Source organism: Metopolophium dirhodum, chromosome 7 (genome assembly GCF_019925205.1).
Source record: "Metopolophium dirhodum isolate CAU chromosome 7, ASM1992520v1, whole genome shotgun sequence".
NCBI lineage: Eukaryota > Metazoa > Arthropoda > Insecta > Hemiptera > Aphididae > Metopolophium > Metopolophium dirhodum.
In genome coordinates, this window is record NC_083566.1 from 15121773 (window position 1) to 15144677 (window position 22905).

Below are 22905 nucleotides of genomic sequence, written 5' to 3' on the forward strand. Positions count from 1 at the left end.
ATTCGGCACGTATTTATCAACAACAGCGGTCGGGCGGCTTGCTATACAAGTAATATGTGTTTAGTTATACTAACTGAGAGTCTCAAAATTTAAAACCATACCAAATTAGCAATATTATTTAGTTGTCCTTATCGCTTATCCTACTCTACGAGTCATAATAATCTATTTTAAATTACTTTAATAATTTTACTATATAAAATATGATTGAACAATATTATTCGATTTGTGATTTAAATTTATTTTGCAAACATTATATTGTGTGTGTGTTACACTTGGGTGCAAAAAAGTCCCATTAAGTGGGGGCCCTCATTTTGTGGAGGCCCGGGGTTGATAGTCGACTTTGTGTCATCGAAGTTCGTAGTCGGTTTTTTATCAACTTCATTTTTGAAAACGATCGTTCCCCACTGCAGTTGGACACCATCAAAACCAAATATATACGCAGCACTACTTCTATATTAGGAAATGTATATTGTAAATTATTTTCCACAATAATCCTGTATACAAATATTTCCCATTGCTCATTATCTTTACGCGTTTCTACATATATTTTGACAAATGAACTGAACTGTATGAATTCATTACCAAGTGAAGATTCTAAATCATTGGGGTAAATGCTAACAAGATAATTTGCAGCAGATTGTAGCTCAGAAGTTTCTAATTTTTCAAATGTTTTTAAAAAACCAAAACGTTGACAAATTGTTTCGTAAGCAGCTATTCTTTCGGTTAATGATACTGTCAATTGATCAATTACTGATATGAAGCTTTCTGATCTGAATTTTTCTCTTGGTGATAACTGAGTTGAGCCTGTTTGATTATTATTTAATGAACTGAGTCTAACATTTTTTTTCCGATTTTGAATTGGCGCATAATCTTTTAATCCTGACATGTCTTTTGCCTTTTCTTAGTATTCTTCATATTTATTTCGTATTAACTGATAGTCTCAAAATTTAAAACCATACCAAATTAGCAATATTATTTAGTTGTCCTTATCGCTTATCCTACTCTACGAGTCATAATAATCTATTTTAAATTACTTTAATAATTTTACTATATAAAATATGATTGAACAATATTATTCGATTTGTGATTTAAATTTATTTTGCAAACATTATATTGTGTGTGTTACACTTGGGCGCAAAAAAGTACCATTAACGGCCCTCATTTTGTGGAGGCCCGGGGTCCAGGCCCCCCCCTTAATCCGGCCCTGATAATGAGTAATAACAATATAAATATAATATAAAATATCTACACTGTCACCGCTCAGAATCGTTTTTCGTATAGGTACAATGATTTTAAATCATTGAATTCAAATTTAATACCATCCATTATACAGTGACCCACTTGTAGGTAACCTACTGTACAGCAGAGAAACATCCACTTACCACCTTTTTTTTGTCATGTCATCCTGTTACAGTCTGTATATAAATTATGAACAGACAGTACTAAGGTTTTATATATTTATTTTATAAGAATCATGAATGTAATAATGATCCTTTTGATATGTTTCAGGCTTTGCACCCGTTTAGCCCGTATAGCCAAAACCGTAAGCCCATAGAACCCGATTAATTTTGTTGATATATAACCCGATACACCCAAAACTGAAATTAAATTCTGGTTTTAAAACAAAACCCGTGTAAAAAAAATATTACAATTTCAAGTGACAATAAATTTGTAAGTACATTTCATGGAGAATTCAGTTTTTCATAATTGGGAACTCTGGTTACATACTTACATGTGACAAGTGTGATACAATTGATCTATTGTTTTGAATTGTGTTATTTTTAAATTTTTAATATATTATTATGTGCGTATGTCCCTAATTCCGCAAAGCTTACAAAATATTCTAATTATAAGAAGTAATAATATTTATTCTAAATCTTAAGTGTAACTATCATAAGTTGTGGATTGTACTTGTTTTTAACAGTGAAATAAAAGTATTTTAAGATATTAAAATTTACCTATTTATAATTTATATTTTATTCAAGCTTAAAGTTTATTGCAACCGATCTTTGTATATCTCTTATAAGATGATAACATTTTAGTTAAAAGCAATAATCAATACATTATAAATGTATTTATTCAAAATGACATTTTAATATTTTATTTTATTTTATTATTATTTAATATTTTGTTTTGAGTTGAGGCTTCGACAACTTACTTAGGTCATTAACCTGTGGAACTATAGAGGAGGGTACTGTAGGTTTTGAACACGTGTATGGTTGTTTTGGCAGAATTTTCAAATGAGCATCTAACCCGTAGGTATCTATTATGCCAGGGTTGGGGATGGCGGTCTATCTCACCGGACACCGTGACTGCCCGAATAAAAATGCCACCAGTGGCCGAGTTCGAACCGGCGACGGTGTGCGTCGCTACCAACGCCTTAGTCAGCTCGGCTACTCCGTCCTCCATTTTTAATATTATAAAATATTAAATTAAATTATATTACGTGTGTCACTATTGTATTTTACATTAGTACTGAAAAGTTGTATAACTTTAAACTTTGCTTAATAAAATTTAACACTGCGCGCAAAAAAATTTATATATCACTCGATTTTAAATAACCCATAACCCTAAAATTATACTCACTAAATAAAACCCATATTCTTTAATATGAAGAAAACCTGAAACCACCTCTATTTTTTTTTGAAGCACCCGAAACCATAACCCGAATAAATCACTTGGGTGCAAAGCCTTGATATTTTTAACGTTTGTTTAATATTGTTTTTATCATTAATTTCATACTCGTATTAAACCAAAATGGCAAAATCATCTTCATCAGTTTCAGAATCGTCACATTATTATAGTCTTTACCTACTTTTAATATAAACTTCAAGCTTTTTATAAATGTTTTCTATTCGCTATTTCAACAAACCTACAATATTTTCATAAATATTTGCAAATGGTTCAATGATTGTAGTTTAGCAATAACTCTCTGGCGGTTAATGTACCAACCAAATCGGATAGTCTTAAAACATTTTTCTGGATTAAACTGATTTTTAAAATTGTTGGTTAAGGAATTATAATACAATATACAACATACCTAATAATATGGTCATAATATTATTATTATTATAAATGTATGGTTCGACTATGAAGTTATTGTAGTATTGTACCAACCAAAAGTGGTGGTTTTTAAACTGTTTCATATTATTTAAAAATGAATTAAAATACATTAATTATTAGTAATATCGTCAAATGTTCAGATGCCTTAGCCCATACATATTATGCCAGCCCGGTATGCTACGGCAAACTAGCACACCTGGCCAGTCCTACCCAGAATACACACATTGAAAAATCAATACATTCATTGCTCTGCTCAGAATCTAAAATATATAGTACATAAATGGTACTATCTTACTTCTAAGTAATACATATATGTTTGTAGGCCCTCTTTATCAACTTAGTGTTCATGGAGTTCTAAGAACCACCCACAATACAGTTTCTATGGAACTGGTGCTAGTTAGATCAATAAATGTACACACGATAACAACCAACTAAAAGCTCATCTAATATTAATACCTTAATAATTTAACTTTAATGTTTACACTCTAGATGTTAAAATTAGCAAATTTCAGGAAAAAATGAGTAAACAAGGAAGTGAAAAGAAAAAAGAGATAAATTCTAAAGATGACAAAAAAACAAAGAAGCAGACACCAACAACAATAAAAACACGGAAGGAGGGTAAAAAGTCGAGGAACTTGGTGGATGTATTTAATGAATGTGCTATGGATAATGCTTACCATACATGTCACAATGTACAAGATCTGCTGAAGTGCCGGGGTTTTCCATGGCCACAGGCACAAAAGAAGAAGAAAAAGAAAGGTGGCAAAAAAGGCAAATGAGAATAAAAATGAATCAGTAAAAATGCAATAAAAATATGTTATTGACTTTTTGTAATAAAAAAATATACATTACATTTATGTTTACATATCACTTTTCCTAAAAAAAAAAAATAATAATAAAAATATACACTGTGACAAAAGTATGACTTTAAATCAACTTGTACAATACACATGAGTAATATAATACAATATGAATGCAATATTACTTATAAATAATAAAAAACACTAAGCAGATCTGTAATAAACAAGCCTGGCGTCATTTTAGCCGAATTGTTTTTAGATTTTATATTCTCTAAATAATCGTTTATCACAGACAAGTCAACTAAAATGACGCCGAAACATTATTGAAATGAGCAAATTCAACTAGATCATTAAAACAAACAAACAATAATAATAATAATAATAATAATAATAATAATAATAATAATAATTATTATAATAGTAGTAGTATTAATAATAATCAGAGAGAAGTAAAGAGAGCAGGTATCTTAAATTATTTAAAATTACAAAAAAATTAGTTATTATTATTATTTTTTTTAATCAAATTTGGTAACTGCATAGAAAGATGATAATTTTGTTTGTATATATAAATTTAAATAAATATGTTAAATTCGTTTTTTAAGCTCAGTAAGTTAATCCCTGTCATTTTGCACAGCCCATAATTGGTTCATTTTTCTTAAGTAAAAAAAATATTTAAAAGATAATAATAATAAGATGAATGATGAAACACATTAAATCCTAAAATTAACTTAAAAATAGTTTAATTTTAAAAGAGATAAATATAACAGGAAAAGAGTGTGTTAGAATTCGGAAAGGGGTATTAATTTATGAAGAACAGGGAACTAAAATATTAAAATACAAAGACAATTTTGGTAACTAAATAAAGCTTATGTTCTAAAGGAGGCAAACACCTCAAACTGAGCTTTTTGTCACAAATAATTGTGTTGCAATAGAAAAGCTGAAAACAAGCTATACTCAGTACAATATGTGGCATATCTTATTTTAATGAACATTATTTTATTCTTAATTTTTTTTTATTTATCACCTTATTCTAGTTTTCATCATGATTAAAAACATTTTATTTTATATTTATGAATTTTTTATAAGTTTTTAACTTCTTTACTTACACACTATGAATGCTTTATTCAAACTATTAAAATGGCTTTAATTGAGCATTCATTAATGTCCCCACATATACCAAAAGTTCAACCATCACAGAATTTTCATTATGTTGAAACATTTTCAAACATAAACAGCACCTTGGCCATCATTATCATCCAGACTAATTCTGGTATGGAATGATGGACCACCGCCATCATCAAAAAAACGCCTGAATGTGAACTCAAAGAATCCATGGAATGGACGATTACCATCCGAATCAGAACTCCTATTATCCGGATCAGAAGAATCAGAGTTCTGAAGACGTTCTGGATCAATAGGATCAAAGTTAGATGTGTCAGTTGAAAATTGTATGCGTGGTACATGTGGAGGATTATGACGTCTCATTCCTCTCTCAAAATCTATGTCTTGGAAGAATGGATGAATTTTGACTTCATCAGCATTCTTACCTAAGCGGTTTTCTTTACAAGTGCACAACTTTAGTATAAGATCAGCACCTTCCGGTGATAGGTTAGCAGATGCTGGTATTTGAAGAGTATTTTCCCAATGTATAACCTGCAAAAAATTAATTAAAATAATTGCAAAATATCACTTCATAGTTTATAAACAATGGTTTATGTACCTTGTATTGAGTTTCTGAGGGAGTATTGGCAAGAAATGGAGGCGATCCAACCAACATCTCATAAAGAATGACTCCTACACTCCACCAATCACATAATTGTGTGTAACCAGTTCGAAGCAATACTTCAGGGGCAATATAGTTTGGCGTTCCAACCAAAGAATGAGCTTCACACCTTTGGTGTTCTCGCCGGCGTCGCCTCTCTAAAGGTTTTAACTGGTGACATCTACACTCTGCACCAGTTATACCCCACTCTTCACCACCACCCATTGAGTCTTGTCTACAGTGTTCACCTAAAATAGTCATGACTGATTAGAACTTTACTTTTTAAAATCATTAAATATTTACCATCTTGGTAATATTTTGAATTATGAGTCCATCTGAACCCAGTACACAATCCAAAGTCGGTAAGTTTAATGTGACCATCTCTATCAATCAATATATTATCTGGCTTGATGTCTCGATGGATAAAACCCATTTTATGCACACTCTCTACTGCACAAGTCAATTCAGCAATATAAAATCTATAAACAAATATCATTATTTAGTTAATAAGTATAGATTAATCATTGTCAATTAAAATGAAACCACTCACCTAGCCAAATGTTCTTCAAATATTCCCAATTTGATTAACAATGACATTAAATCTCCACCAGGTATATAGTCCATAACAAAGTATAAATGATCTTTATCTTGAAACGAATAATATAGTTTAACAACCCACTCATTATCCGCTTCTGCAAGTATATCCCTTTCAGCTTTTACATGGGCAACTTGATTACGCTTAAGTACATGTGCTTTTTTCAATGTTTTCATGGCATATAAATGGTTTGTATCTATTTTCCTAACTAATGTAACTTCACCAAAAGCACCAACTCCAATCGGTTTGATTTTCGTAAACATTGATTTGTCCATTTTTGCTCGTTTAAGACGTATGTAATTTGATTCTTTTTGTGATAACATTTTTCTCATTTGACACTGAGCTTCATCACTCAAACCTATTTTAGCCATTTCTGTCTCGAGCTGGACACGTCTAAACACTCTTTGTTTATGTGACTTGATAACATTTTCTACATGTTGTTCCATGAAGAATTTAAATGCTTGAGGAGAATAATTTTTTACTTTACACTCCCGTCTTTCTTCTTCTTTCTCTTTACTAATATGTTTGCGCTCTGGAATAGGAGACTGGTGATCAATTTTTGACTGATTATCATCTTCTTCATCATGACCGTTAGTAATGCCATTATTATTATTATTATTATTATTATTATGAAAAGGATGATGATAGTTAATGCAGTTCATCATTTTGTTTTTAGCCACAGATGATGATGGAATAGGTGGTAATGGAGGAGTAGGTTTCCTATGTTGATGATCCTCAGCATATGGTGGTGGTGGTGGCAATGGATTAGTAATTACTCGTTGGGCAGCCAGCGCTTGCATAGTACTTGCATAGCTAGGAGGTTCAGTTGTTGGTACAACTGATGGGGGCGAAGACAATGACGCTTGTTGAGGTTGTTGAACTGCTTTTTGAGCTTGTTGTTTTTGTTGAATAGATGATGCATAAGACGGTGGTGGAACTGGGGAGGGAGAAGTAGGTACTGGAGCTTGTGGTGCAACAGCAGTTTGAAGTACAGGTTTTTGGACTAAAGTACTTCGTACAGATTGCATTATAATTGGTGACTGAGTTTTAGTTTGTCTAGCTCCCCAAGCTAGCAAAGGTGTAGGTCGAGTTAAGGATGACATACTTCCATTTGTTGATCCAGATACAGGACTAGATGAACCTGCATTTGAAAACACTCCAGAAGAAGGCGATTTCCGGTATTCTTGAATTGATACAGAGTATGAGGGTGGTGGTAGTGGAGCACCAACTATTGGATAAGGTGGGGGTGGTTCAGCAGTAGTCATACTTAAGGCTTGCATCTGTTGAGATAATTGTTGCTGTGCTTGAGGACCATTTTGAACTACCATCGGTGAACTACCTCTTTGATTGGAACTACTTGAAGTTCCTGGTGTAGGTGCAGGTGGTCGTGAAGGAACAGCAGGGGCTGGTGACATGCGCTTAAGCAATTGTTGCATGTGTGTCGGTACATGAGGAGGTGGTGGTGTACTATTGTTCCTAGGAGGGGGTGGTGGAGGAGTTTCTGAATATGCAGAAGGAGAATATTGGCGCGATAAGGGTGGATGAGAGTGAATGACTAGATCAGGTTGTCTTGGACTATCTGACCTTGAGCTTCCTGCACCACTGTCTTGGCCAGGACTACTCCTTGGTCCAACTCCACTTCTTTCTAAACTTGATTTTCTGATCAATTTACTACTACTACATAATCCTGTAAAATAAAAGTATAAATAAAACTAAAGATTGAAATTTATAAATTATAATATTATTTATTATATTAATAAAAAAAATATTACCTGATGAAGATTTGCTGCATCCGTTAGACAGATCACATTGCTGTTGTTTAGTTAAAAAATCTAGAGCCCCTTCAAACCGTCCTCCAGATACTTTAAGTGCTCTTAATGATGCTTCCTAAAAAAAAAATGTATTAAATTAGAATAAATGTATATCAAAAAGTATAGGTAATGTCACCAATCTAAAGTAAACAAAAATGATGTATTATTAATTCAATTTCTATGTTTATTTCTTTGGCTCAAGACTAAAAAAGCTTATTTAATATTCAAATTAAATTTGTATAAAATAATTAATAAATATCATAATGGTTAATCGAACATTTAATTATTCACTATTGAGTAAACTAATAAAAGATGTTTCATACATTTTAATCTTATTTAAACCATAGTTTACTAAGTAAACTAAGTAGTAATCATATATTTTCTTAAAATGGCTTAATAAAACAATTATTATTAGGTATAGTTTTAAATAAAATAAACAATATAGACATGAAAATGTTATGATTAATATTTATGCTATAAAATGTCATATCTAAAATATTAAATGGCTTCTTGCCTGACAAAAATAATTATCTGTTGCATAACCTTACTGCAATCTCATACATAAGTTTCAACAATGTTTTATTGTTAGGTATTATTTAAGTCATTGTACAAAATTAAAATTTAACATGAGATACATTTTCAATTGTAAACCATAACATTATTGTAAAATAAATACAAGACATTCTTACTACAATATGAAGTATTATTTTGCATTAAAATAAAAAACAAAAACAATATTAAAAAGTCAAATTTTCCAATATTATATATTATAACTCATTTTATACAGCATACAAAAAAAAAACAAAAAAATTAAATATTATGAGGTGAAGGAAAATTTTTTACTTTTATATAAACTGTAAAGCGACGTCACACGATAAGAGTTATGTGTGATACTAGCAGCTGTCATGACAATAAATTATGAATGCAAGTTGTAACAATTAACAGTTAGTTGGAAAAAACTGTGTCGTGTGGACATTAGACAATATCAAAGTTACTTTCTTACAATCGTGATACGGCTATCCATACTATGTTTCCCTAACACAAGCAATAGCTTCCAGGGGATGAGTAACCTTCTTTTCGAAATTTAAATTGTTATTGTTGGTTACAAAATAAACTATTAACTAAACTAAACTAACATGCATGCATCGTGCATGATAGTTGATTTCACAATAGCAGTGATGGTCAAACGGTGGGAGCCCCCCTCCCCGATAGATTCCCATGACCTTTTTTTTTAATATTCATAATAACTTATATAATATTAATATCATATATATATATATATCATTGTACATTAATTGTGCATACACAATTTTATCTTTATATTGTATGTTTCATAAACATGGGTGGACATTTTTTAGAGATAACTTTGTAAAAGAAGTTTTTTACAAAACTACGTATGTTAATATTTTGTACATAATATATATATTCCGAATTAAGTTTCAAACACAATATCGGGCATTAGCGCACCCTGGCTGCGATGACAAACGCGAACAACCACTTTCCCTATGTTAATAATGCGTTTTGAGTACTAAAATGCGTTGCTCGATTAAAGACGCACCATGATTAACATTTGACACAATAAAACAAATTTCGTTAGACTATAATCATTTAAAATATTAAATCGAAAGAATAACGGATGATAAAAATAAAACCAGGTGCTGCCATGATAACAAAATAAAAATACCACTCATTTAAGTTTCGTCCATGTTTATAAAACACCTTATGGTATCGTAGTAGGTATAGTTAAACGTTACGTTTACGTATTTTTTTGGTAATTTATCAGTTCTTCACAATCTATCACAATTATTTACTAACCCCATCGAACTTCGATGTATGAACAAATATGACACTATTTTCAAGAGTCAAAAATGTACACGAGATCAAAGGAGCAAATGCCATTTTTAATTTTTATGTAGTAAAATATTACCAATGTGTAATATTTTTGATCAAAATAAAATGTATATAACACGTTGACGGATAATCGATCAATTTTACTGTTATTGCAGCAATCATCTATTATTATTTATTACCTATAGCAGTACTCTAAAAACCTTCTAAAATATGGCATTACTGTAATAGCAGTAATAATTCCAATGGTTTCTTATGAAAGAGGAAATTGTGTAGCTCACATTAGGCAAATGGGACATTCGGACACTGTCAATTTAAAGCGAATTATTATAGATAGTTATTTCCATTTATTTAGAAGTTCACATAGTGTTACATTTAAGCATGCCTATGGAACAAAATGCTGTTTACGACTGTCCGTCAACGTGAACTAATTCTATCCAACTTTGGGAATATAGGTAAAATAATAAGTATTGGAGAGTTTAAAAAAATCATTATAGACTATAGTAATAGGTTGGTATTAACCAATTAATCTAAAACTAAATGGATAAAATACAAACAATTAATACGTATGATTACAAGTTGCACTTGCAACCGATGTCATATTGTAATATAAGGTGTGGACGTGTGGTGTTTCAAACCATTAAATGTATTCGTGTCGAAATTACTGAATGTGATTATCTATAACAGCAATCTTTTAAAATTTAAATTTAAAATTAATACAATTAAAATTAAAGTTTTACGAGAACAATTTACATTGGCCTTATTTTAGCATCTAGACGGGGTTTGTTCATCGGGTTAACCAAGAATATTAATGATACCTAGTGAAAGTAGCACGATAATATTGGGTTGGTCCCCTACTTGATCTAGAAATTTTAATTTCAATTTAAATTGGTATAACTTTTTACCATAATATCATATACGCATATAAGCATAATATGTCGCGCAATAATAACTAATAAGCAGTTCTAATCCAGAACTAAAAGCCAAACATTAAACACGAACGTACCAAAATACCCAATTTCATACACACGGACCGATATATTTTTATAATCAAATGTAATTAAACTCGAAAAACGTGTCTATACTTTTGCAATTACACGGACCGGTTTCGTCTATCCTTCTTACTCGATCAATCATAAGACCAACAAAGATAATATACCTACATAGATACTTCTACAAAGTACAAATTCATGGGGACATTGGACATAATTACCTTACCGGGGTTCCTCAATATACATAAAAAAAAACCGGAACTATTATAAAATGTTTTATCTCACTTCTTACAATAAAATCATAAAAACCTGTTTGGTCTTAACGGGGTTTACCATTTACATTTTTCAGAATTTGTAATGCTTTTATGTAAACTATAATAACTATCAAGTTGGTATTTTGACAAATAATGATGAAATTTTCATTAGGTATAACGAAATATTTTACATTAAAAAAAAAATAATAAAATATAATATAGTATAGTAAGTATACAAATTTCGTGAATCGAACTTACTGGAATGCAGTGCAATTACAAAAAAGATAATATTAATATTAGGTAATAACTAATACCTTTTATAAATAGAGATAAATTGAAAACTTATTGATATAAGGATGAAGATGAATATTTTTAAGATTGTGATTCGTTCAAATTATTTTTACGTTCGAAAGGTCTCACAGTCGGACATCATTTCAGAGGATTGGGACAAGGTCACTTACACCTTTTTATTGGATCTTACATTCCAGAGACATGTGTTCATGCAATCATGTGACAGTGGTTACTAAAGTAAATAATGAAAGAATCCATAGAACTAATATCTATTTTGAATTGGTAGATTAGGTTAGGTTACTTTCTACATTCCTACACTTTTTAGTTTAAACAAACAAACTGGAAATGTTTAAAAAAAAATATTCATGTATATACTATATATGTTTGGTATTCACTTGATGAATGTATTAATTTTACAATATGTTGTTTTTTATTGTGAATCTTTTTAGAAAAAATGTTCAGCTTCAATATTTTTCCTGATAGGAAATTGAATCTAGTCGGTACTTGGGGAAGAGAAAAGGGGTCAAAAGTAAAAAAATGCTAAGTAATTTTCTTAAAAATGGAAAAAACAAAAAATAAATTACGAAAAACAGGGATTTTTACGCAAATCAAGTTTCTGAAAAATTGAATTTCATATTTTGTTGTAATTCAAAAACAAATAACCATAGCTACTTGAAATTTTCACCAAATGTTTATATTAGCATTTTATGTACATTTTCAAAATATTTTAACTATTTGTCAGCTATTTATAGACAATTGACATTTTTTTGTTAATAATATTTTACAAATATTGATAAAACAATTCTCTTTTGGTCTGAAAGTCTTACAATTGAATACAAGGTTTTCCTCATAAGTTTTTAGTATAGCTATTTAAGTTATTATAGATAGGTACATAATATTATACACAATTTTTTATTTTAATCATTTGAAGTTAAAATTTTGACAAATGTTGACGACAAAATGCGCTAAAATCACAAAAATGTATAAATTGTCCTCATTTAATTTTATAGATAAGGCTTGAAAATTTTATTTAGTGCCCTTCATAAGTAGTTTATTGTGAAACAAAAAACCTAAAGAAATATATGATTTAAATATCACAATTTTTTATTTTAGACAGTTTTAGTTCAAATTTGAACAATATTAGATACTTAAACAAAGAATAACTACTTCAATTATTTTGTTGTTTTTCAAAAATATTATTTGTAGATTTGAAACTGTTACATAAATTATTAAATTTTACTATACACCTACACAATAACATTTTTAAAATATCAATTTTCTTTTGAGCTATTGCTTAATATACCTTGAACTTATGTCTTACTCTCTGTCACTCTATTTTTTTAAGCATTGGCAACTATGGCCATTAGCATTTTGTTGGGGGGGTAATAGTTGGTTGAGGAACACATGTTTATGGGGCCAGGATTTGTCACTAAAAACCCGGGTGATCAAACGTCCGGGAACTAGCCCCGTTGGCTGATGATTGACCTTAGAACACGTTAGTGACTGAGGGCAACCACCGAGCCCCACCAGGCCCAATATAGTTACTATTATAATAATTAAGTATTAATAATAAAATACGTAGCACGCATGCTACTTGATGTATTTTGTCTGCAAGGAAAATCTATGAATCATAAATATGTTTTTGGGAGAGGGTTACTATGGTAACAATAATACATTTTATAAAATTATAAGTGTTATGAAAATCGGGCAGAAAAAAAGTTATAGTCAGGCCAAAAATATATTTATGTTAATAAATGCTGTTTTCAGATATAATTAAATCAACCCTACAACCCTATCAACGGTAATATTGCCCTACCGTAATACTAATAGTAAAATATATATCAAAAAACATATCATGAAATATACTTAGTAATATAGGCTGTTAGACTTTGCTCAGAATTGTTTTTTGTATGTAATTATTTAACAATGAATTCAAATCTTGGGAGTAAACTTGACACCTAGCGTATATCTAATTTCCTCCTTTTTGTGATTTTTTTTTTTTTTGTTTCATAAATCATCAAACATATTACTAAGATATTAAAATAATAAGGAATTATAGAGTTTACATTTATTTTCAGAATATTGGATAGTTTTTTTGATCAGTTATAATGACGTGATATCCACATGAATTGTCTCTGTACAAATACATTACATACCAAAACATACAATCCATTTAACCTGATTTATTTTTAATATCTTAGTGATTGACCTAATATTGAAGGTAAGAATATTATCTAGGGCCTTGTGTAAGTTTTTTATATTTTAATTTTAAAGGAAGTTCTGATGCAAAATTTTGAAATTTAAAACTTAAAAATACTTATTATTAACTTAAAAATTATAAATTAATACATAAATGACATAGGTAAGTGATAACTAATAACTAGTACATATCACAACAATGCACTCAAGATTTAAACATTCAACCCATATAGATTTTTGTGTTGCTGCTCCTTCTCACAATCAATTCAAAAACTAACCTAACCTTTTTTTTTACAATCATTTACCAGCCCGGAACTTACTATAGAGTATTTAGATCCAAGTATACAATTACAATATTTGTTCAAATTAACTTTCATCATACATATCTCACCCTGATATTCAAACTCTATATTTATAACTTAGGTATATAATATGATTGTACAAGTGAAAGACATTTTTTTGCTAAAAAAGGATAAGAGAACATGCTTAGGAAAGACAACCTCAGAAAAGATTCATAATTAATGATTATTGAAAAAAGTATAACTAAGTAATATTAATTCAAAGAATGCAATTGAAGATTTTTCCCAAAAGAATGACAAAAACTAGTCAGTGTGACAGAGTTAACAAAAACAAAAGGTTAGATATAGGTTAAATGAACATTTTTAGTAAAAATTATGATAACTTTAAAATGAACATAATTATTTTAAATTATTTTACTTTATGATACATTTTGTTTTTGTTTTTGGCAATTCAACTTAACTTTTAATAATTTTTGATTAGTTGTACTTTAGTTATGATTTTTTATGAGCTTTAAGAGAATGTTCATATTTTTTCAGTATACAAAATAGCTTCATATAATTTTATTTACGATATTATACACACATTTACATGATACAAAATGATACAAATGTGGATGATGTATTTATTTATAAACATGGTATTTGAAAAAGTTTTGGGGCTAGATTGATTTAAAATATATCCGTGGATTTAAATTAATAAAAATGTATACGGTCAAGTCAGTAAGCTATAGCCCCCCCCCCCCCCCCCCATCAGGCTTTGCCTACATGCAGTTCTAATATTTTATACCTAATGCTAATTTTTTTTAATCCTGGTGAAAAACTGATTAATTTAATCATCTTTTAGTATTTAATAGCATTTAAAAGCTTAGTATTTTTAAAATTTTATTTATCATGTATATTAGTTTAGATGAGATTATAAAAATCTGTCAGAATCAGAAGCGTGGTGAACAATTTTAATTGAAGCAGCCAAATATATTTTATTCATCCACCCACTCACTTACCCATTCAGAACAGGATGTTTACCAAAATGTCCTGATATCTTAACTCTCAAGTTCATAATATAGAAGCAATACGTTTTACAAATCTACCACCAACCCTAATTATCAACGGAGCCGCGGCTCAAAAACAACTGCCTCCAGGGCCGGATTGGTATGTATTGGCCCATCGATATTTTCACTTCTAAGCGGCCCATTTACAGCAACCCAAAATTATACGTCTATAATTATTACGGGCTTATATGGTGGTCAATCGTATTTTAAACATGAATTTATTTTCACTCACACGACCGGCCCACCGAGATTTTCTCGGTAGCTCGTCTAACCAATCCGGCACTGACTGCCTCGCTACGCATGTATCTATCTTATATTTTCCGAAATATAAAATATTTATTACAACTAAGGTTGTTTATTGTTAAATATTTCCCATTTTTTAATCAAGATTTAGTTATTACAAGGGGGGGACTTAGGCTTTAAACACCATTTATGTTATAACAAGGGTTTGTTAGTTAAAATTTGTGGAGTTATGTAACAAACCGAGTTCAAAGATGAAAACATTGGCTATAAAAAAGGCACTTTATAAGTTATAATAATAATGTATGCATATACCTAGTACCTATAATCAAGGCTAGGCATTAACGAGTTAAAAAGTTAATTTTATTTTAACTTTTTAACTCAACTAGTTACTTTTGGCTTTTCATTAACTTAACTGTTAACTTACTAAATTTCTTTCTTAATTAACGTGAAATTAACGAGTTTTTTCATTTTAAGAAGTTAAGTTAATTTATTTTGTTTTTAATTTTATAATATTTCACTATTTCAGTCTATTTTGTTTTCATGTAAAAAAATATGTATCGTAAATTGTTTAAAATTAAAAATTTATATCATTCGAATCTAACTTATGTGGAAATACTGTATGAAGTATTAACACTATATCCTATAATTTAGTTTTGGGTTGGAAAAAAATTAAGTACGCTAGCGTTGTATAAACAAATTAACTTTTTTTGTAGCTTAATAAAACGTTAATAAAATGTGTGTATTAACTTTTAACTTAACTGAGTTAACCTATAGTTAAATTAACTTTTAACTTTTTGTTATTGCTACATATTAACTTAACTTAACTGAGTTAAAAAAAATCATTAACTTGCCCAGCCTTGCCTATAATTTAGAACATACAAAAAGGTATTAAGAGAATGTTACACCCACCTGTGTTGTCTCCATCTTACAAATGTACAACATAATAAAAACTGTTTTGCCCAGAACTAAACTACGTCTGTATTTATAGTAGAATCACCAAAATTCTACAAAGCATAGGTAAGAACGTATCAGCCGTAGCTTTTTTATTTTTTAACCAATAAATTTTAATAATTAAATGAAAAAAACCCTAATGTTCTCAAACTGATAACATCAATTATAATTATTCCAAAACAATAAAAAGTAACGCTACGACACAGATAAAATTCTTCTCTGTGCATTTTAAGTTTTGATAATTCTACTATAAATACAGAGTATAGTTGTTCTGTGCAAAACAGTTTTTAATATGTTGTACATTTATAAGACGAAGACAAAATATGTGGGTGTAGCATTTTCTTTAAGGGTTTTGTTGATGGATATAACATTATGGGTCCATACAGACCACCGGATTTGGCCGGCCGATTATCATGTTCCATCAAGTGTGGTCGACGTTCAAAAATTATGCCTGAACTGACTGGCCGACAAAAACATCACTGTCTATTTATTATAATCTAACTCGATACATAAATAAAACCGGCCAGCAAATTCCAGTCGTCGATTTGGATCCTATTGGAAGTCAAAATGGAATAGATTAGTTTTATAGGTATAAATTGTCTATTTATCTATGTCTTTCAACACAAGTAATGAAAGAATAATAAATAAAAAAAAATGCCTTGTTTTATCATTTCTACTATAGGTTCTTAATATAGGTAATATTTTTGAGGATTTTTTTTTTTCAAATCTAATAAATCTTCTTAACAAATTTTAATTAATGTAAAAACGTTTTAAAAGGTTGATTTTCAGTAAACAATGAATAGTAAGGCTCAAAATTTATTACTTCTGCAAATTTTACTTTTATAGTAAAATGTTTAAATATTTGAATTATATACGTAACTGTTCATGACAATTTGAAAATTTGCCTATTTTTAAGAAGTTGTGTTTTGTTATTAGGTAAATTAGAAAAATTTTTTTCAGGAAATCGCCAACATTTGGCTTCAACCTATTTTGTGTTATAGAGTATGGAGTATATAATAAATAGATTTCAACAACTGACTGCACACGCTGCCCACCGTTCAACTTCACTTTTTTTTTTTTATAAAAAATATTTAATTACAACATCTGTACAATAAGTAATTTTGATTTAAGATATTTACATAGCGAGACTGACAAATAAGGGAGGGCACTTAGTAGTGCCACCCGACAGATTAAATTAGGAGATCTCTAGATCAGGATTGTTTAAGACGTCTCTGGGGGTTTTCAGGGATTATAAAAGAAGATTGGCCTTTTTATTAATGGATTGTTGTGATGGATTAACTTAGAGTGAAAAGAGGCATAGTGAGACTACCTCAAAGACAAAAATATATTTTAAAAAAGGTACCTAATGGATTTTAATTTTTCAAAAATATTTATTTTTTGATATTTTAAAAGAAAAGTTTTAGAATTAAAAATGATGAAAATGTCGAAATCTTATAAAAAACCACTGTTTAACAAATTTATATTTTTTTAAATTAAATTTTGTGCAATTTTTAAGATATTTTTAGAGCAAAAATGCAAAATAGTTAGAGCCTTATTAATATAAGATTCAATATTTCAATAATTATGATCAGCAATATCAAATTATTCAGCAATCATGTTCTAAAATAAAAATTATTATTTAAGGACCCACTAAAATGATTTAATATAGATATGCAATAATATAAATATACATCTATACATTATTCAAATATTTTTCTTTTTAATAAAATTAAATAAACTGTGCAGATTTAATACATTATACTATTTAAATAGTTATAGTTTCTGTTATGAATTAATAGTCTTAATTTATATTTTAAATAAAATAACTTAAGTGTTAAATTAGTAAAACAAATAATTCTTACTTCGGTATATCCCATTGCGATTAATTGAGAAAGTGTCTGCCGTAATGCGTTAAGCTCTTTATCGACACAGTTGTTTGAAAGAGAACTAAGACCAGATACAGACCCAATACCAGATGTGGCTGATCCTGAAGCACTTGAAATACTTGACACGCAGCTGGCAGCGCTGCTGTCGCAGCCACCAATATTTGCAAAGGGCAATAGTGAGTTGCGGATCTCTGCTAATGCCTTTTGGCGGTAGCCCGAAGATGATGATCGGGTAGATGGTTTGCCCGATGCAGGCGCCGCAGAGTTCATGCTGGCGACGGCTTCCTCGGGCGGCCCATGGCTAACTGGGGCCGAGGACACACAGACTACGCACTCACACACATTGCAATTTTGAACACAACATGTGATGGTATATGTGATGATTCAACTTAATATAGCAATCACATGGTCGATATAAGCAACTGTAGTTACTTAATTAAAAGTAAAATATCCAGATCTTTGTAGATGAAAATAAACACCTGAAATATAGAAACAAATTGTATAAGTGCTTAAGTACTAAATAGTGCAATTTTCAAATGTCTTTTTATAAAATGTATTATAATTCTGTAAAATAAACTAACTTTTGATTAAAAATAAATAGTTACTCAGGTAGGTACAAGATTGAAATTGTTCCAATAAAAGCAAAAATTAAAAATAAATATAGGTAAATAGGTAATAGTCGGAGTGTCGCTAGTGGGCAAATTCTCCACTCAAGTCATCAAGTCTTGTAATTGTAAATGTCTGTATCTACTTTGCGTTATACCAATTATTGATTTCTAAATTTAAAATCTAAAAGCCTCAGAAACACAATTCACCAAACCATGAATACTATGTTCAAATCACTGGAAAATGAATACAATAATTAATTAAGTATCTTAAGACATAATAAGTACTTGGCCAACTAATCCATAACTAAAAGTCCATAATTAAAACCAGAAATAAGTATTAATACTATTGTATGTAAGTCTATAAAAATGTATTTAAGTAAAATAGGTGAATACAAACATCTACTATATATTATTTCTCAACCGTTGTTTTAAAAAATTAGTTATATTTATTTTTTTCACAGAATATTTTGTTTGATGTAAGTTTAAGTAAAAGAAATATTGTACTCATATAAAATTTAAATTCTATATTATACCTACTATGTAAGATGTCTAGAAAGGTATATATTATATAAAAATTGAAAAATATATGGGTACTCATCTATTTATTTACAAACATTTATTTATTGGTATATTAAATTCAGATTTATATTTTATATAGGTACTATTTAAATCGAGATTTAAATAGTGGAATAACTCAATGAAAATATATGGTTTACCTAATAATGATGTTGTTAATATAATATGTAACATTACATTTACATAATATGAAATATACCTTACCATAATAGTAGGTAGGTAGGTAGGAAGTTAATTAATTTACTGTTTACTTTACCTGTTATTTTATTAATTTTATAATTTGTATGAAATAAAAAAATAAATAGAATTTGAAATTATATTAAATCCTTTGCAACAAAAATGTAATTTAAATATTTTATGAACACAATTAGGTATTACACAGTATTACTCAGTATTATTTAAAACAAAGGAATTTAAATATTGACCTTTTAGTTTTAACATTTTATTATAAATAATAAATATTAAGGATTATACCACTATATAGGTATAATATAACAGGTATAATTTAACTTTGTCATTGCATGGATAAACCTTTAACTCCAGTTGAGGTATAGGTATATATAGTAGTATTCAATAAATATACGAAGACTTAATGTTCATGTAAAAACAAAAACTTTAAAAAAACTAAACAAATTAATTTGAGCATAAGATAACCACACAATATTTTATAATTTATAAGAAAGACCTAATCAACAAACAATATTTTATATTCTTCTCAAACAATTCATAAGAACATTCAAAAATTTTGTCCGATGGTCAGATGCTTGTCAATCGATGATCATCGATATCTTCAAACGTATACCATTAATACATGCGTTTGTCAACGGTTACATATAACATAAATCTATCAATCAGATAAGCGGCTGACAACTTTTATTACGTGGTACACACCGATTACCACATAACTTTTGAGATGTTGGATGGGACTCGAGACAAAATGGGAAGAGGACATATTACCATAGCAGGGCACCCGGCCATCGTGTATAGGTTAACCTGTAATTGGACCTAGGTACAGACTATCATTTGAGTACTGACCTCAGGACCGGCGGCGCATCGTTATCCAGTCTTCGGAGGGTGTCCGGTGTCCGTGTTCAGTGCACGTAACCACCAACGCAGCCTTTGGACGATGGACGCAGAACTCGCGACACTTTTCACACATTTAGAACGAATGCGAATCGGCGTTTCCACGGGACGAAGCACACAGCGGATGCGCGCAAAGGCGACCGTCGGGCGTCGAGTTAGCGGGCGCGAACGCGGTGAAAAATATAAAACAATATTATCGAGAAACGAAAACAAAGAGTCTACGTTGTCGAGTGTGCCATTATCATGGCCGCCGCCATATTGCTACAACATTCCGATGTCCCCCCACCACCGGGAGATAATTAAAACTAGTCGAAAAATAACTGCACGGTTAATTAACACAAATACACGAGAACGATCGTAAATAAATCTTCTTTCATTTTTTTTCTGTTCATTTCTCACGTCACGACCTTTTTCGGTATTTTCTTTATCGTAATATATTAATAAATTCGTATTTTATTATTATAGAAAAAAAATCCGACAACAATAATATCACACGGCGGTGTCGGTGTATCGTTCTACGGCGGCCGAGTAAGTGTGAGTGCGTGTGCGACGTGCGTGTGAGTGTTGCCCCGTGCACGTACCCGCAGCGTCGGTGTGACGGTGTCGCCTCCAAGTCCCGGACCACAAACAGAAAAAATGAGGAGACGCACACAATTTTTTTCTTTAAAACCGAAACGCCAAAACGGTAAACAATCTTTATATAACCACCCAAAATTAGGAGACGGGGTGGTAAAAAAATACAAATAAAACCTTGTAAATTATTTTTTCAGAGTAGATAGGTAGGGCCGTAGAAGCGTAGGGTGTACGCGTTACAGCATATTAGGTGCTACCCGAAAACGTAATTATTTTTCTCGATTTCATCTAGCCCATCTGGGCGTTACATTCACCTGCAGACGCCAGACCTGCAGTAAATGACGGGAACAACCATCTACCAACCGTCCGAACATATTATATACACAAAACCTTAAAACTGAAAACTTATAATAATGGAACTTACTATAGATATCTCGCGGGCAGATACAATATACAACTCACTGTGACACTACTGACACTCTATAGTATTTAAGTTTGGGTATAATATTATCATAATATGTGTATCGATCTCATTATGATAACAATAGTAATAATATCATATTATATGGAAGTATACTTCCATATAATATCATATTATATGGAAGTATACTTCCAAAAAAATATCTACCTATAGTGTGTACCGCCACGATATTACGATTATTATTTTTATTATTATTATGCACTCGGACGGCCGATGGCTCGTTCGGATCGTCGTCGTCCGGACGTTCGTATATAATATATATATATATTATAAATTAAAATGTGTTGTTGCGGCGCGAGCTCCGCCTCGTGTTATAATATGTATATGTATGTTGAGAAATGCGCGGAATGCCGGCGGCTGCGACGGGAATGTTGACGTGAAACCAACGTACGATATAAACGAAATAATATTATTATTATATTGTGCAACCTCTCGGCTCTCGTATTATAGTCGTATGCGTTGCTCTCGTCGCTAAGTCTGCGTTCGTACACAACGGCACAACGCGATACACGTGCAGCACACCCATAATATATACAATATCATTATTATTATACATATGCACTCGCACATATACGAATATAATATATCTATAATATAGTATATTAGTATACGAAAAAATGCTAAAATGCATAATCGTTGTATTATAATATTATATTATTATATTAATATTATATTATTATTATATTATTATATTATAATAAGAGCGCGTGGTGAGTGCGACGAGTGGGAAAATGGGAAATGTAAAAACGGGAGACTGGAGAGAGGTAACATAAATATGTATTGTTTTTTTTTTTTAACTAAATCGAGCAGCGAGTAAAAACATCTCGTCAGTTGCCACCGCTAGTCGCCAGTCGCCACTAGAAATGGCGAAATTTCGGCGCGTTCTCGGCCTCCAGCTGCTAATGGCGAAACGCACGTGACCGCCCGCCGTCGCAATCGCGATAAGCATAAGCCCTGGCGCAACAGTTGAACCCATCCCGTCGTCACGGTGACGCCGGGCAGCTGAGCGCGATTCACATTTAAGTATATAACGACATAATAATAAATATTAAATATTATATAAAATAATATGAAGTAATACAATATAATATTATTATACTATAGCCTGTACTCTGTAGGTATGTATAAATGTATAAAATATATTTTCTATTTTTTGTACACATAGTAGGACAGTATTATAGGTACATTGTACATATTAATTATTATTGTTATTATTATCGTTATTCGGTTATTAAGAGGACGCCACTCCCGCATGTGTTGTCTCCGTCTTACAAACGCATAACATACCAAACGCGCCAGTGGGGGGACGTCCACCCCCCTGAAATTTTTTTTGGCTTGATTTATATAATATTATATATTTGATAAAAATTAAAAGTTAAGGCTGTCAAAGCGATTCATTTTGAAGTGGTCGGATTTAGGAAAAATTGTACATCTATCGTTAGTGCTGTGTGACTGTGTAGTAGAGTGTGTGAGTTCCCCGAAAGCTTTATGTAATTAAAGGACATCGGTAACGTACACACGCGCAGTCACGTCTCTATATT

At 30.5% G+C, this 22905-nt stretch overlaps 2 protein-coding genes across 2 annotated transcripts; one reads left to right on the plus strand and one right to left on the minus strand.

The window, feature by feature from the left end:
* The first annotated feature begins 3322 nt into the window (after positions 1-3322).
* LOC132948121 (small lysine-rich protein 1) lies at positions 3323-3858 on the plus strand. Its single transcript, XM_061018444.1, has one exon. It carries the CDS (start codon positions 3582-3584, stop codon positions 3840-3842), a length of 261 nt encoding a protein of 86 aa, XP_060874427.1. The 5' UTR covers positions 3323-3581; the 3' UTR covers positions 3843-3858.
* Positions 3859-3865: 7 nt separating this feature from the next.
* Positions 3866-20841, minus strand: LOC132948118 (serine/threonine-protein kinase Warts). Its single transcript, XM_061018441.1, has 7 exons — positions 20263-20841; positions 18020-18522; positions 7993-8107; positions 6176-7907; positions 5929-6104; positions 5584-5873; positions 3866-5516 (listed from the first exon to the last, which is right to left on the minus strand). The coding sequence occupies exons 2-7, from the start codon at positions 18311-18313 to the stop codon at positions 5085-5087; spliced, it is 3039 nt and encodes a 1012-aa protein (XP_060874424.1). The 5' UTR covers positions 18314-18522; positions 20263-20841; the 3' UTR covers positions 3866-5084.
* Positions 20842-22905: the final 2064 nt, after the last annotated feature.